The sequence below is a fragment of the Geotrypetes seraphini genome, chromosome 3, assembly GCF_902459505.1.
Source record: "Geotrypetes seraphini chromosome 3, aGeoSer1.1, whole genome shotgun sequence".
In the NCBI taxonomy this organism is placed as follows: Eukaryota; Metazoa; Chordata; class Amphibia; order Gymnophiona; family Dermophiidae; genus Geotrypetes; species Geotrypetes seraphini.
Genome location: NC_047086.1, coordinates 277660246 through 277678210, shown reverse-complemented (window position 1 = coordinate 277678210; position 17965 = coordinate 277660246). Strand labels below are relative to the sequence as shown.

Sequence of the window (17965 nt, the reverse complement as noted above, 5' to 3'; positions counted from 1 at the left end):
AAATGTAACATAAAAAAATAAAAACATACTTGATAATAACTTTCTCTATAATGTCACTTATGCAAAATAATGTTGCAATACATATTATATTAAAAATGTTTCTTTAATGCAACCTTACAAATCTTCCCTAAGCTGACAGCATCTTTCTCTAAAACTGCAGGAAACAGCTGTGGCACAGATGCCCCACATTAGGGTTAACTCAAAGTTGAAAGGCATACAAGTAACATATATAAAAGTAATTTTGAAAATGAAAAAAAGCAGCTGTCTAGACCGAAAGATATGACCCATATTTTGCAGGGTCATTAATTCAGTAATTAAATAATCAAAATAATATTCTTTAGTAACATTTCAAACCTCAACTCAGCACTTGTAAAATTTATATGCCAATCATTGGGTCTCAGCCAGCAAGCATTAACACTTATTACTTCAACTAAAATTGTGAAGCTGATATGCTATAAACCATAACCATTCATAAAAATCACTGGTTTAAAAATTTTAAAATCTGTTGCAACCACTACTAAGTGCATCTTCTACATTAACAAGATTCAACACATTTCATCAGTCTAAGCATGCAAATGTTCAAAGTTAAATTTTACTATAGCTGTGAATAGCAGCAATTCCCAGGCCGCCTTTGCTATACTTTAAAGAAAGTTGGGTTTTTTTTTTGTTCAATAAGTTTTATTGACTTTCAAACATTTACAAAATGCAAAAGCAGCAATGAATAATAACGAACTGTGTTATGCATACAAACAATAGAAGTGCAATATGCGATCTGTACATGAAAAATTATAAAATGCAATCCAAAAATCAGAAAGATAGAGTATACTCAGTCAAAATTAGAATGGTGCAAAACAGAAAGTGAAAAGAAATTGGAGACATCTAGTCAGATATGCAATAGGATAAAACAGGAGATCACTTTTTGCTATAAGAATGATAAGAATTGGTCTTTTCTGCGGCTATGAGCTCATACTTAGAATATAAGCTGACAGTATTCCACCAAGAAATATAATGTAAGTTCGAAAAATCCTTCCAATTGGATAGTACAGATTTAATCGCAATTAATAGTAAACATTTGAGCAGTCTACTTTCATATTTGTCTAATTGAGACTGTTGTAGAGCAGCAGCCCCATATATAAGAACTGAGAAAGATACTGTGTCCGAGATGGGAAGTATCTTGCATATAGTAGACCAGACTTCAGCCCAAAAAGAGGACAGTTGAGGACAGTGAAAAAGCATATGCTCGAAAGTGCTGACTTCTTGTAAGCAAGACCAACATTTGTTCGAGCTCAAATTACCTATTTTCGACAGCTTGAGTGGTGTCCAATAAGCTCGATGATATAAAAACAATACTGTGTGCATAATGTTAGTTGATTTGAGTGCTTTAAATGAGGTCAGCCAGTTATCTTCCCAGTCACAAGCATCAGTAGACATGGAAGTGTCATGAGCCCATATGTCGTACAATGAAGTGGGTGGTGTAAACTTTTGCTTGTGTAACAGTTTGTACCAAGCCGACGCTTGTCCAGGTTGAGAGTTGATCAAGGCCGACCAATGTAAGATAGTAGGAAGATCAGTAGACAACTTAGTTTTCTGTAGATATGTGGCTACACAATGCCTCAACTGTAAACCATTTAAAATAGTGAGTAGAGTCAAGACCATAAGTCGCAGAAAAGTCAGAGTAGGCCAGAAAGGTGTGGTCCAATAACAACTGATGTACAGACCAGATACCTTTTTTGCACCAGGATTTCCATTCCATATATCGACCTTGAATTTGTAAAAGTGGGTTGCGCCATAGAGAGGAATGGGTGGTAGTATTCCAGGGCACAGGAGCAATGCTATCCAATTCTTTCAATACATTTCTAGTAGATGACAAAATAAGGTTGTTGTGCAGAGTATTATTTGGTGTGGTAAAGGGGACATACATTAGAAGATCATTTGTAAGCATCGCACGTTCCAATTTTAACCAAGCTGGTATCAAATGGAAATCAGAGGTCTCAAGCCATTGTGACCTTTGCCTACACAAGAAAGCCAGATGATAATCGTATAAGCTGGGAAAGTTCACCCCACCATTATTCTTGGTACATTTCAACTTTTTGAGAGCAATGCGAGGTGTCTTACCTTGCCAGAGAAATTTGACCAAGGAAGATTCAAACTTCTTATAAGCAGTCATTGGGAGGAGAAGTGGCAACATAGATAAAACATATGTAATTTTAGGTGCTAGGACCATCTTTATAGAGTCCAGTCGTCCCCACCATGATAATTTCAAAGGAGACCATCTGGAGGTAGTGGTATGAATGATATCCATGATATAAGAGATGTTGTAATCCTGAGTCTCTTCGATAGATGGGCCAAAGTAAACACCCAGATATTTCAATTTTGTTGAACGATATCTCCACACGGTTGCCCAGATAGCGGCATAACTTCTGTTTTTGTCATGTTGAGCTTGTATCCTGAAACGAGAGATCTATTGATTGAATGGTGGCAGGAAGGGACTCCAGTGTAGTATATAATTGAATATCGTCCACATAAGCTGACAATTTAACAGTCACATCATTCAATTGAAATCCACTGATGGAGGAGTTGGCTCTAATGGCAATTAACAAGGGCTCCAGAGCCAGATTGAATAGCAAGGGAGATAGCGGACAGCCCTGTCTAGTGCCCCGCGATGGTGAAAACAAATCAGAAAAAACTCCATTAATTCGAAGTTTGGTGGTTGGGTTAGAATACAAGACTTTTATCAATCGGATGGAAGAACTGCTGAAACCAAACCAAGACAGTACCTTGAACATGTAGGACCACTCCACACGATCAAAAGCCTTCTCGGCAACATATGTGGATTGGGCATGAGAGGCCTGAGAAATAACATGAGAAAATAGCCTGGAGTTGTCACTAGCAAGTCGACCTTTCATGAAACCATTTTGATCGGTGTGAATTAGCTTAGGTAGGACCAGTTGTAACCTTGATGCCAGTATTTTTGCATATATCTTCGCGTCCACGTTTATTAAGGAAAGTGGGCGATAATGTTGAACATACAACGGATCCTTCTCCGGTTTCAACAAAACAATAATCACCGCTTCAGTGAAAGATCCTGTCGCAGTACCTTGCTCCATCAGATGAGCTAGATAACCCATCAGCATAGGTAGGATATATTCCTGAAAAGCGAGATATAACTCTACCGAGAGGCCATCCGGGCCAGGGGCTTTGTTTTTGGCCATGGATTGCAAAGCTTCAGTGACATCACTCAGGACTATAGGAGAGGACAGAATCATGTCATCAGCAGTGCTCAATTTAGGTCCCACCAAAGTAAGCAAGTAGTCATCTATCTGCTGAAGAGAAGGTGATTCCGTAGTGTAACGGTCCTTATAAAAAGAGTGAAATTGACAACATATGTCTTGATCGTTCGTTAGGATTTCATTAGTCGCAGACTTAATAGCAGGAATATTCGCTTTTTCGGACCTCAATTTCAAATAATTGGCAAATTGATGACCAGCCTTGTTGGAGGTGGCGTAATAATGCGAAGCTTGGAGCAGGATTTCAGAAGCAGCGACCTTGCTCAGGTGTAAGTTGTATTCATATCGTAGTTTATTCAATCGAGTTTGAATGTCAAAGTTGGATAGATCAGCAAAATGGGATGATTCTAAGGATGATATCTGGGTTTCCAGAGATTGTAGTAGCAGCCTGTGTTCCTTTTTCTTTGTGGAGGAATAAGAGATAATTACCCCTCGAATAAAAGATTTAAATGCATCCCATGTAATTTGCCACAAAGTTTCTTCCACTTTATTAAGAGCAAAATATTCTTGAATATGGTTATTAATATGAGATATGAACACCGAATCCATGAGAAGTGTGGAATTAAATCTCCAAGCACCCTTTGCTCTCTGCAAGGCAATGTTGTCCAAAGTAAGCGTGATCTGAAACTGTGATGGGTTGAATTTCAGAAGCATCGAGATTGGACACTAGAGAATAGCTCATCAAAAAAAAAAAATTGATTCGGGAATATGATGAGTGCGGAGGGGAAAAGAAAGTAAACAACAGATCGTCCTGATGTAACAACCTCCATAGATCCACTAGTTTCAGCTGGAATAAAATGTCTTGTAAGCAGTACCACGATTTAGATTTCCTAAAAGAGGCATTGGACTTCCGGTCCAGCTCAGGATTCAGAATCAAGTTGAAATCTCCTCCCAACGCAATGGGCTGAGGGCTAGCAGAGCTGATATCATCAGCCAAGGTCTCAAAGAAGGTAGGACAGTCATGATTGGGAGCATATATGTTATAAACGTGCAGGTTTCGTATCAAAGTGATGACTCCATTCTTTTTGCCCAGAGAGGGTGAGAACAGTGGGGTGTAAGCCCATTTGGGGGCAACCTTGAGGGCTTCGGAGACGCCAAGATGCGTTTCTTGAAAAAAGGCGATATCAGGGCAGTATTGCTCAGTATAGCGCAAGATTTTACACCTTTTCACAGGATTGTTAAGTCCTTTCACATTTAAAGAGAAACAGGTTAATGTCATTTATGCAGTGGAATGAGAGTAATCAGTAAATCATCAAATACAGAAGTAAAATTGTCAAAATGCACCCTATCTGAATTGCAGTAATCTACTAAGTACCTGTATGAATGAAGAAATCTGCAATAACACATGTAACAGTAATAAACAATATAATAACACCATGGGTCAGTAAGCTGACAGGAAAAAAAAACTAATCTGCAGAGACTGCAGCAACCCAGCATATAAAGCATGTATGAACATCAATACTAGGAAAGGCAAATCAAACAGGCTGATAAAGACACCAGTAGAGATAATGAAATAACAGTGAGTAGACCACCAGGCTTGAATATAGAACTTGTATGCGAAAGCACAAACCCATCAGGTTTTATCTATAGCAGTGGGCTTGACACTTTCAATGTAATCGGCTAAATCTGCAGGATTGAGAAAATCTTTGATACTGTTATTGAAAGTAACTCTTAGCCGTGCTGGATAAAGCATGCCAAACTTAGCACCCATACTTTTGAGCTGAGGTCTGTAGGAAAGTAAAAGTTTTCTTTTTTTTGCTGTTTCCTTGGCCAGATCAGGAAGGAGTAGGATCTTATTCCCTTCAAAGGTGATCGGTGAATGTAACTTGGCATGTTGCATTATCTTTAATACTTGTTGATATCTCAGCAACGTGACAAGGATAGGCCGTGGGTATTTCTTATACACAGTATCAGGTTGTGGCAGCCGAAAAACACAGTCAAAGTCCAGTTTAGTGTCATCACTCATTTTCAATATTTGGGGTAGAAGGACAGCAAAAAACTCCACGAGGTCACAAGCTTCTCTCCCCTCCGGGAGACCTAGTAATCGGAAGCTGGTTCGCCGTGCGTAGTTATCCGCGTCTTCAAGAGCGCACTCTAGGGCTGCCACGCAGGTGGAATGTTTGAGCAATTTTTTAATGGACGTTTCAGCCGCCGTCGTTCTAGTGTCAATAGTGCTGCAGTGAGGTCCGCTCTTACAGCTGCGATGTCCGATTTCAGGTCAGCAATGTCCTGTTTGGCGTCAATGATTAATTCCCTGATGGAACAGAGCTCCCCCAAAATGGCCGCCGTGGCAGCGTCTTTGGGCTTAGAGGCATTGGGTTTCAGCGGTGAGGAGGGCTCGGCGTACTTTCTTTTATTAGATTTGCTAGAAGCCATACCGGTGCTGTTTTCAGCCCCTCAGAAAATTAATAGTTAAGGTAAAGATGTTCTTTTCGGGTGGTTATTGGGACTGAGTTGCCGGAGCTCGTGCAGAGGGCGACCTATCCCATCGGGCTCGCTAGCACCCCCTCTACTTTAAAGAAAGTTAACCTATTTTCGTTACCCAAAAAATTTTGCAAAATGAAAAGTCAAGTTACTTACTGCAATAGTTATGAATTCGTTCATTTTGAAATAAAATGTAGGATGCCTTCTTCATTTGGAGTACATCAACAACACAGAGATAGTTATTAAAGAGAAACAATTACCTTTTCATTGTCATCTTCATTATCACTCTTTCCACTGCCGTATAGTTTAGCGTATAGTTTCCAGACTTCTCCATCATTTGTCTCTCTAGCAGTCAATCTTCCAAACAACTCCTGCAGTTTCCCCTTCAAACTTGTTGCCAATTCTCCCTTTCGATCAACTATTCCATCCACTACTGCCTTCACCAGAATGTTCAGCACCTTAACGAATAACCAGAAAAGAGTTTGATAAGTTTCTGCATTTACAGTCATGTTTTATTAAATAATTACAATCAAATTCATTCATACAGTTCTTCCTATTCAACTCTGTTCAAATGCTTGACAAGATCTAATTTGAAATTAGGATATGATGAATAAAAAATAAAAAAACCCAAATAATTAAACCTTAAAGTCAACTGAGATAATAAATTAAAAATAAAGACACTAATCCCCCTTATTACGTAATGTTAGTGCCCAAATATACGTACCATTTGTGTGCACAGATTATGAAATACAAGCACTTATGTGAATGGATGTTATAGATGCGCATGTGCTAGTTGGGCACTAAGCAGTATTCTATACACTTTTTGTCTCCACTAGGAAGCCATTCCACGCATTTACTACCCTTTCTATGAAAAAGTATTTTCAAAGGTTATTTCTGTTATTCACCTTCATCCTATGTCCTCTCTATTCCAGAGTTTCCTTTCAATTGAAAGAGACTCACCTAATGCGTATGTATGCCACGTAGGTATTTAAATGTCTGTATCACATCTCCCTTCTCTCACCTTTTCGCCAACAAAAACATATTGAGATCTTTAAGTCTGTCCCTATATGCTTTATGATGAAAATGACCGATTTTAGTAGCTGTCTACTAGATTGACTCCGTTAGTAGCTGTCTACTAGACTGACTCTGTCTTGCTTATATCTTTTTGAAGGTGCGGTCTCCAATATTTTAAATGGGGTCTGGGGTCTCATCAGTGTCTTATACAAGAGCATCATTACCTCCTATTTTCTTCTGGACATTCCTCTACCTATGCACTCAAGCATCCTTCTATCTTTCATCGTTGCCTTCTCAACATGTTTGGCCAAATTTAAAATTATCACATAGAAACATAGAAGATGATGGCAGAAAAGGGCTACAGCCCATCAAGTCTGCCCACTCTGCTTACCCACCCCCTGTGACATACTGTCACATATCAAGTCCTGCTCCTCTTTCATGCACAAAAGTTCTTCACCCCTAAACTATACTGCTCCCTTGGGTTTCTGTAGCCCAAATGCATGACCTTACATTTCTTAGCATGAAATCTTAGCTGCTAAATTCCAGGCCGTTCTTCAAGCTTCACTAGGTCCTCCCTTATTTTCTCCACATCATCAGGGGTGTCTATCCTATTGCAGATATTAGTATCATCCACAAAGAGGCAAATATTACTAGTGCTGCCCGATTCACTAATTGTAATCGATTCACTGATTCACGTCGGTGAATCGATTCAAATTGATTTGTTTTCTTTAAAAAATAATAATAATAAAAAAAAAGAGCACCCTCCAATCTTCAGGTACTACAGACGATTTTAGTGACAGGTTACAGATCACCAGTGATGTAGCGATTCTAGAAGGCTGCTGTCAGCCTCCACTGCACGTTCCCTCTACTGTGGTTCCGCCCCTCCTATGACATCACGCCAATGTTCGCCATTTTTAAAAAGGGCTCCATGGGAAATCCAGGAAATTACAGACCGGTAAGCCTCATTTCAGTGCCGGGCAAAGTGTTAGAAACAATTATAAAAAATAAAATTGTGGAACATGTAGACAAATATGATTTAATGAGACAGAGTCAGCATGGGTTCAGCCGAGGGAGATCTTGCCTCACAAATTTGCTTGACTTCTTTGAAGGTGTGAATAAACATGTGGATAAAGGTGAGCCGGTTGATATAGTATATCTAGATTTTCAGAAAGCTTTTGATAAAGTTCCTCACGAGAGACTCCTGAGAAAATTAAAGTGCCATGGGATAGGTGGCAAAGTTCAGTTGTGGATTAGGATTTTGGTTATCAGATAGAAAACAGAGGGTAGGGTTAAATGGTATTTTTCTCAATGGAGGAGAGTAAACAGTGGAGTGCCGCTGGGGTCTGTATTCTGTACTGGGACCTGTGCTATTTAAATTATTCATAAATGATCTGGAAATTGGAATGATGAGTGAGGTGATAAAATTTGCAGATGACACTAAACTGTTCAAAGTTGTTAAAATACATGCGGATTGTGAAAAATTGCAGGCGGACCTTAGGAAATTGGAAGACTGGGCATCCAAATAACAGATGAAATTTAATGAGGACAAATGCAAAGTGATGTACATTGGGAAGAATAACCTGAATGATGTTAGGGTCCATCTTGGGGATTCGCGCCCAAGAAAAGGATCTGGGTATCATCGTAGACAATACGATGAAACCTTCCACCCAATGTGTTGCGGCGGCTAAAAAAGCAAACACAATACTAGAAATGATTTAAAAAGGGACTAAGAATGTTATAATGCCCCTGTATCGCTCCATGATGCGACCTCATCTGGAGTATTGCGTTCAATTCTGGTCTCCTTATCTCAAGAAAGATATAGTGGCGCTAGAAAAGGTTCAAAGAAGAGCGATCAAGATGGTAAAGGGGATGGAACTCCTCTTGTATGAGGAAAGACTAAAATGGTTAGGGCTCTTTAGCTTGGAAAAGACGGCTGAGGGGAGACATGATTGAAGTCTACAAAATTCTGAGTGGAGCAGAACGGGTACAAGTGGATCGATTTTTCACTCCATCAAAAATTTCAAAGACTAGGGGACACTCAATGAAGTTACAGGGAAACAATTTTAAAACCAATAGGAGAAATTTTTTTTTCACTCAGAGAATAGTTAAGCTCTGGAACGTGTTGCCAGAGGATGTATAAGAGCGGAGAGCACAGCTGGTTTTAAGAAAGGTTTGGACAAGTTCCTGGAGGAAAAGTCCATAGTCTTTTATTGAGAAAGATATGGGGAACTACTGCTTGCACTGTATCGGTAGCATGGAATATTGCTACCGATGGGTTTTGGTCAGGTACTAGTGACCTGGATTGGCTAACATGAGAACGGGTTACTAGGCTTGATGGATCATTGGTCTGACCCAGCAAGGCTATTCTTATGTTCTTATGCAGGCTGTAATTAGTTTTGAAAGTGAAACCAAGAGACCAGGGGGAAGCTGGAGCACTGTGGAGAGAAGGGGGAAACATGCCGGACTTCGGAGGGGGGGGCTGGTGTAGCTATTAGAAGTACATGGAGGGAGGGGGGTCCAAAGAGAGGGGCATATGCTGGACTGAGGGGGGGAAGGGGAAGAAATAATGGGTTTTAAAACAGAGGACAGGGAGAGAGATGGTGGACAATGGAAGGAGGGAAAAGGGAGAGAAGTTGAACCCAAAGGATGGTGTGGAGGGAGTTGGGATAGTGGTCATTAGAGAAATGCTGGACTGTGGGGATGGTGGAGACAAAAAATAGGGAGAAGTGCCAGACCTATGGGGGAGGGAAGGAAAAATGGAAGGAGAGGACAGAGATGGTGAGCATGGAGAAAGAAGAAAATGTCAGGAGACCCTGGCAAGCGAGTTAACAGAAGACAAACAGAAACCAGAGCCTGGGACCAACATGATTTGAATAATGTCCAGACAACAAAAGGTAGAAAAAATAATTTTATTTTCTGTTTCCTGATTACAGTATGTCAGATTTGAAATGTATATTCTGCCAGGATGATGAAAAATTAAGGGATCCACACCAGCATGGCTTTACAAAGGGAAGGTCTTGTCAATCCAATCTGATAAGCTTCTTTGACTGGGTAACAATAAAACTGGATGGGGGAGAGTCTCTGGACATCGTGTATCTGGATTTCAGTAAGGCCTTTGATAGTGTCCCACATCGTAGGTTATTGAACAAGATGAATGCAATGGGCCTAGGAGAAACACTGATTGCATGGGTAGAAGACTGGCTTAGCGGCAGACTTCAAAGGGTGATGGTAAACGGTATTCCCTCAAAAACATCAGAAGTGACCAGTGGAGTGCCACAGGGCTCGGTCTTGGGCCCGATACTATTTAATATCTTTGTAAGGGATATGCCTCAGGGACTTTGTGGCAAAATTACATTATTTGCCAATGACGCTAAACTATACAACACAACGTTGTATAGTTTAGCGTCATTGGCAAATAATGTAATTTTGCCACAAAGTCCCTGAGGCATATCCCTTACAAAGATATTAAATAGTATCGGGCAACGCAGCAGAACCAGACACCGCAACCATGCCCAACACTATGAAGCAGGACCTGCTTTTACTGGAACAATGGTCCAGTACTTGGCAACCGAATTTTAATGCCAAGAAATGTAAGGTGATGCACCTTGGTAGTGGAAATCCATGCAGAACATACACCCTGAATGGTGAAAACCTAACAAGAACTGTAGCAGAACGGGACTTGGGAGTAATCATCCGGGAAGATATGAAAGCTTCCAATTAGGTGGAGAAAGCTTCAGCAAAGGCTAGACAAATGCTGGGTTGCATCAGAAGGAGCTTTATCAGCCAAAAGCCTGAAGTTATACTGCCATTATACAGATCCATGGTAAGACCTCACCTGGAGTACTGTGTTCAGTTCTGGAGGCCACATTATCTGAAGGACGTGAAGAGAATGGAGTCGATTCAGCGAATGGCCACTAGGATGGTCTCTGGACTTAAGGATCTCCCATATGAAGAACGTCTGAGCAGGCTACGCCTGTATTCTCTCGAAGAGCGCAGAGATAGGGGGGACATGATAGAAACATTCAAATAAATCACAGGCCGCATTGAGGTAGAGGAAGAAATCTTTTTTCTTACCGGTCCCACGGTGACAAGAGGGTATCCACTAAAGCTCAGAGGAGGAAGATTTCATGGGGACACCAGGAAATACTTCTTCACCGAAAGGGTAATTGATCAATGGAATGGTCTTCCAAGTTAGGTAGTCGAGGCCAGTAACACGCTTGACTTCAAGGGACGATGGGACAGACAGGTGGGGTCGCTCAAGAGGAATGCTTAATAGACAGATTCTCGAGGGAGGGAGGGAGGGTTCTTGAGTGGGCAGACTTGTTGGGCCGTCGGCCCTTTTCTGCCATCATACTCTGTTTCTATGTTAGAGCTGGTGTTAGACAGTGAATGTGAGCTAGGACCTACAGAGTGAGGAAGTCTTTTGTTTACACCACAGCGCCAGCATGGGTAGGAGAGGGCAAAGGGGGTGGGGTGGCTGAAGAGGCTACAAAATAAATCCGCCTGGAAAATCGAATAAAAAGATTTTCCCCTGAATCGGGCAACACTAAATCTTACCAGGCAGCCCTTCAAAAAAGGAGAGGCCCAAGAACAGAACTTTGTGGTGATTTCCATTTACCACTACCCTCTGTTACCTTCCACTTAACCAGTTCCTGACCCAGTCTATCACTTTGGGACCCATACCAAGGAAACTCAGCTTATTAGATATCTGTGTGGAACACTGCCAAAGACTTTACTAAAATCTAAATACTTTGCAGCTAGCACTCTCCCTCTATCCAATTCTCTGGTCACTTAGTCAAAGAAATTGATCAGATTTGTCTGACAAGATCTGCCTCTAGTGAATCCATGCTGTCTCGGGTCCTGCATTTCACTGGATTCTAGAACTCTATTCTCTGTTTAAAAACTGTTTCCATTAATTTACTTATCATAGAAGTCTGACTTATTAGCCTGTTATTCCCTACCCTCTTCCTTACTTCTACTTTTGTCCATTCCTGACTCTAAAGAAGCACTGAAAAAGTCAGCCAGCAGAGCTGCCAGAACTTCCCTAGGTTCTTTCAGTACACTCAGATGTATGCTATGCGGCCTTATCATTTTGTCCACTTTTAGTTTTGCTAGCTCCTCATGAACACAGTCCTCTGAAGATTGTTCAAGGTCTACCACATCTCCATCCCTATTTGCATTTGTCTTCTGCAGTCCTGCTCCTGGTGGTTCAGCTATGAACACAGAAAAGAAATATTTGTTAAGCAATTCAGCTTTATCTTCTTCTGCATATTCCTCACTATGCCACTTTTGCACTTCCTATCACTAACATATCTAAAAAATGTTGTCTCCCCATTTTACCACGTTGGCTATTTTTTTTTGTTCATTTGCATTTTTACTTTCCTGACTACTTTACCAGCCACACCATCCAGTGATCACTGGATGCCAGAAGATCACCCACTCTTAACATCAGAGACACTTTCCCCATTCATAAGCACTAAGTCCAGTATGGCCCCATTCTGTGTGAGTTCTAACTGGGGAGTGTGTAGCGCAGTGATTAAAGCTACATCCTCAGCACCCTGAGGTTGTGGGTTCCATCTTACTATAATTTTAGAAAATTACTAAAAATACAACTATTTGATAAATTTGTAACTTAAGTGTTCTAATGTTAATGCTTTTAATCTAAAGGCATTATGTATCTTCTAGAAATAGCTTTTCTTGTATTGTAAATCGGCTGGATGTTCAGCCTTATCTTGCTGTGAACCGCCTAGAACCTTTAACTGGTTTGGCGGTATATAAGAAATAAATTATTATTAATAATCCCTCTATTGCCCCAGGCACATTATATAGATTGTGAGCCTGCTGGGACAGACAAGGAAAAATACTTGTTAACCTGAATAAATTCATGTAAACCGTTCTGAGTTCCCTTGGGAGAACGGTATAGAAAATTGAATAAATAAACTGCTGAAACAGTTCTCTCTGTAGAGAATCCAGGATCTCCCTACTTCTAGGAGACCCTGCAATAGGGATACCTTAATCAACATCTGGCATATTAAAATCGCCTATTAGCAGTACTTCCCCTTTTACAACTATATTTTGAATGTCTTCAATTAAATCTGTCTGTGAAGGAGGTGTGTATATCACACAAATGCAGATACATTTTCTATTCCCTCTTTCCAGATTGACCCACAGTGCCTCTTCCTTACCCTGCAGATTCTGAAATTGTATGGCTTTAAAATGATCTTTAACATATAATGCCACTCCATTTTTTCCTACCCTGTGTTTCCTGAACTAAATATAGCCCGATATAACAACATATATCCCAGTCATGGTTCTCTGTGATTGCCACTAACTTCAAAACAGCCTCTTCCATCATAACCTCTAGATCCAGAACCTTATTTCTCATACTACAAACATTTGTATATACAGTACCGCTTTCCAGACATTGACTTTTTTTACCATGAGTATAGAGGGGTGTTTGTTAAAAAAAATTAATTTGATAACTTGAAAAACAAGCATACAATACTTGAATACAGATTCATTTACATAAGAACATAAGAAATGCCTCCACCGAATCAGACCATTGGTCCATCCAGTTCGGTGACCCGCACACGCGGAGGCCAATCCAGGTGTTCCCTGTTTATGTCCTAGGTGTTCCCTGATGAAGACCCTGTTTTCCCGTATCCCTCAATGTGATTTGCAAGCAGGTGTGCGTCCAACTTGCACTTGAATCCCATAATGGAGATTTCTGTCACCACCTTTTCCGGGAGAGCATTCCAAGCGTCCGCCACTCGCTGTGTAAAACAGAACTTTCTGACATTAGTCCTGGGCTTGTCGCCCCTCAATTTTAGTCTATGGCCTCTCGTCCGAGTCACATTTCACAACGTCAATAATGATGCTTCTTGTTCTATTATGTCAAAACCTTTTAGTATTTTGAAAGTCTCTATCATATCCCCTCGCAGCCTTCTCTTCTCGAGGGTGAACAATCCTAGTTTTACGAGGCGTTCTTTGTAGCTCAAATTCTCAATACCTTTTACTAGCTTCGTGGCTCGCCTCTGCACCCTCTCCAGCAGAGTTATATCCTTCTTTAGGTAAGGAGACCAGTGTTGGACACAGTACTCCAGGTGTGGTCTGACCATTTCTCTGTAAAGAGGCATGAAGACTTCCGCCGATCTACTTGTAATACCCTTTTTTATCATGCCCAACATCCTGTTTGCTTTCTTTGCCGCCGCTGCGCATTGTGCCGATGGCTTCAGGGTCCTGTCTATCAGTACCCCCAGGTCCTTTTCTTGTTCGCTTTTGCCCAATGTCACACCTAACATTATATAATCATGTTCCTTGTTTTTCGTACCCAGATGCATCACTTTGCATTTGTCTACATTAAACTTCATCTGCCACTTTTCTGCCCATTTTTCTAGCTGGTTCAGATCTCTCTGGAGTTCTTCAATGTCCTTATGTGATCCAACTGGTCGACATAGTTTCGTGTCATCTGTGAACTTGATTATATTACTCGTGGTTTCCTCTTCCAGGTCATTTATGAATATATTGAATAATATGGGTCCAAGAACTGAGCCTTGGGGCACACCGCTTGTCACATTTTCCCAGTCCGAGAACTTTCCATTTATGCTTACTCTCTGCAATCTGTTCTCCAGCCAATTTGCTATCCATTGTAGTATATCCCCTTCAATCCCATGGCTTTGTAGTTTTCTCAGAAGCCTAGCGTGTGGAACCTTGTCGAACGCCTTCTGGAAATCCAAATATATTATATCCACCGGGTCTCCGCTATCAATTTGTTTGTTCACCATCTCAAAAAACTGAAGTAAATTCGTCAGGCATGACTTCCCCTTCCTGAAGCCGTGTTGACTAGCTCTCATCAGGTCATGATTCTCCAGGTGTTGCACTATGCTATCCTTGATTATTGCTTCAACCATCTTCCCAGGAACCGACATAAGATTCACAGGTCTATAGTTGCTCGGTTCCCTTCTCGATCCTTTTTTGAAGATTGGAATGACATTTGCTATCTTCCAGTCGTCTGGTATTTTTCCGGTTCTAATTGACAAGTTGGCTAGGGTTTGTAAAAGCTCTCCGATTTCCATCTTAAGTTCCTTTAGTACTCTCGGGTGAATTCCATCCGGTCCAGGGGACTTGTCACTTTTTAGCCTATCGATTTGATAGTATATCATGTCCAAGTCCACATCCACTGTAATGAGGCTATCCTCAATTTCTCCCCTGAATGCTTTCCCTGGTTCGGGCATTGTTGTAGTGTCCTCCTCCGTAAAGACAGATGCGAAGAATGAATTTAACCTATCCGCAATTTGTTTGTCTTCCTTGATCCACCCTTTTATTCCTTGGTCATCGAGAGGGCCCACTGCCTCCTTTGCTGGTTTTTTCCCTTTTATGTATCTAAAAAAGGGCTTGAAGTTTTTGGCGTCTTGCGCTATTTTTTCCTCATAGGCCTTTTTTGCGTCTCTTACCACCTTGTGACACTTCTTCTGATCGACCTTGTGACTGTTCCAGGCTTCCGTTGTTCCTTCTCGTTTCCATTTTTTAAACGAGTTCCTCTTTTCCGTTACCGCTTCCTTCACCCCTTTATTTAGCCAAGCTGGTTTTCCTTTGTTCTTATTTTTCCTTCCTTTGGATATCTGCGGAATGTAGAGAATCTGCGCTTCAGTGATGGTATTCTTTAGTAGGGATCATACTTGGTCGACCGTTTTGATTTTGGCTGTCATTTTCTTGAGTCGTTTTTTTACCATGGCTCTCATGCTATCATAGTTCCCTTTTTTGAAGTTAAAAGTTGTAGTTTGGGTCCTGGTTCGCTTCCCCTTCCCGATGCCAATTTTAAATTTGATCATGTTGTGATCACTCGTCCCCAGCGGGACCGAGACTTCCACATCTGTTGTCCTTCCAGTTATGCCATTTAGGACTAAGTCCAAGGTTGCGGTTCCTCTTGTCGGTTCTCCCACCAATTGTTCCAGGAAGCAGTCTCCTATTGTTTCCAGGAACTTTATTTCCCTGCCGCAATTTGAGGTTCCTATGTTCCAGTTTATCCCCGGAAAGTTGCAGTCTCCAATGATCGTTACGTTTCCTGTTCTACATTCATGGTTGATTTCCTCCATCATTGCTGTGTCTGCTTCTTCCGTTTGTGCTGGGGGTCGATAGTAGAGGCCAATTTTTGCGTCTGCTCCGCTCTGTCCTGGAATCTTTATCCAGAGGGACTCTAGTTTTTCTTTTCCTTCCGTCTTCCCTTCTCTAATGGACTCGACTCCTTCATGGACATACAGGGCAATACCACCCCCTTTTTGCCCCATTCTAACTCTTCTGTATAGTTTGTATCCCTGAAGTACTGTGTCCCATTCATTTTCTTCATTCCACCAAGTTTTGGTTCTTCCAATGATATCTAGTTCTTCTTGTCTTGCTAGTGCTTCTAGTTCCCACATTTTGTTTGATAAGCTTCTGGCATTCGTGTACATACATTTGAGATCCCTTTGTGTTGTCTTCTTGGACTTTCCAGTCTTTATAACTCTTTTTGTTTCTTTTTGCGCTCTTTCTCTGTCACTTTCAATTTCTGCATGATCTTCCCGTTTATTTGAGCCGTTGTTTGTAGATCCATCTTTTACCTGATGTCCGGGCCATCGACTGGATGTTGACTGTCGGCTCTCCCCTATTCCTTAGTTTAAAGCCTTCTCAAAGGTCTTCTTCATGTTTTCAGCCAAGACTCTTGCTCCTTGCTTGGTGTGGTGTAGGCCGTCGTTCCTGTAGTATCTGCTTCCCCAGAATGTCGTCCAGTTGCGCACGAACTCGAATCCTTCTTCATCGCACCATCGTCTCATCCAGGCGTTGATTGCTCGTATCTCCTCCTGCCTATTTCCATCTGCTCTCGGTACTGGGAGGATTTCTGAAAAGGCCGCTTTCACTTCCCTGACCTTCAGCTTTCTTCCGAGTGAGCGGAGTTGTCCCATCATTTCTTCCCTGTTGTACTTCCGTCCGCTCACATCATTGGTTCCCACGTGGATAATCACAGCAGTGTCCTCTCCTCCCGCGCTGTCTATGATCCTGGTGATCCTGCTGGCCACGTCCTTCACCCTAGCGCCAGGCAGGCAGGTGACCAGTCTATCTTCCCTTCCTCCTGCAATGTGGCTATCCACATTGCGTATGATGGAATCTCCAACGATGATCCCTATCTTCTTTATTCGGGGGTTCTTAGGAGGACGCAAGTCTGTATCCAAGGTGTAAGACCTGTCTTCTCTCTTCTGTAGTGGATTCCCAGATGGGCTCTCATTTTCTCTAAGTGTGTGTTCATCTTTTACCTCTGCTTCAGTCTCTTCAGCTGATGTAACGGTGTCTCCTTCCGTATCGCCTGGGCTCTCCGCTTCAGTCTCTTCTTCAGTTGAAGCAGAACCTCCTACCGTTTCGCCCAGGCCCTCTTCCATGGTTGCTGGGATTTCCAGTCCTGGGACCTCCGCATGTTGCTGGTGGGCTTCCTCGATTAATCTTTCCAATTCTACAATCACTTCACTGGTGTTGGACTCTCCTAGCAACTTCTCCTGCAAGCGGTTTTCTTCTCTCTTGGCTAGGAGTTCTTCCAGCTCTATCACGGTTCCTTCCAGTAGCCGAACTTGCAGTTTCAGGCTGTCCAGCTCCTTGCATCGGCTGCAGAAGTATATCTTTTATGGTTAATAAAGTCACCAAACAAAAGAATTTTGATTATTTAAACCACAATTTTTAGAGACCAAGGAAAGGAAAAATCATTAAAGAAATTTGCATATTACAAAAAGTCAGCAGCCGGAACACATCAAAGCTATGGGAAAAGATAGTGATCTTATTATTCTATTCTTTTTCTTAGCCACAATAAAATCCAGCAATTGCTTTGGCTCAAAAAAAAGAAAAATTTTACACAACATTTTGTAGGAAATTTTAATAAAAAAAGTTACCCCCCAAAGCTTGGACTCTAGGCTAATAAGCCAAAAAGTCCTTCCTACTTCTCCCACTTGAGATATATCAGGAAACAAATGAATTGATGAGCCAAGAAATTGCTCATTAATGTGTCTTAAATAAGTACAAAGTATTAGTTCAAAATTTTTATTGGATTTTTGGGGATAACAACAAAAAGAAATAGGAATCATAATGAACAATGAACATATAATCCAATACAAATGTGATTAAGAATAAAGAAGAAAAAACAGTTACATGTCATGGTATAGTTAGCCCTTAATATCAAAACATATCCAAAGGATGTCATAAAGAGAAGGCTAAATAGAACA

At 41.2% G+C, this 17965-nt stretch overlaps 1 protein-coding gene across 3 annotated transcripts in view; it reads right to left on the bottom strand.

The window, feature by feature from the left end:
- Positions 1-17965, bottom strand: part of TTC27 (tetratricopeptide repeat domain 27) — a 677043-nt gene that overhangs the window by 60634 nt on the left and 598444 nt on the right. For all 3 annotated transcript variants that reach the window (XM_033935684.1, XM_033935685.1, XM_033935682.1), the window contains one exon: positions 5972-6169. In XM_033935684.1, coding sequence (XP_033791575.1) covers positions 5972-6169 — 198 coding nt within the window. The remainder of the gene's footprint in view (positions 1-5971; positions 6170-17965) is intronic.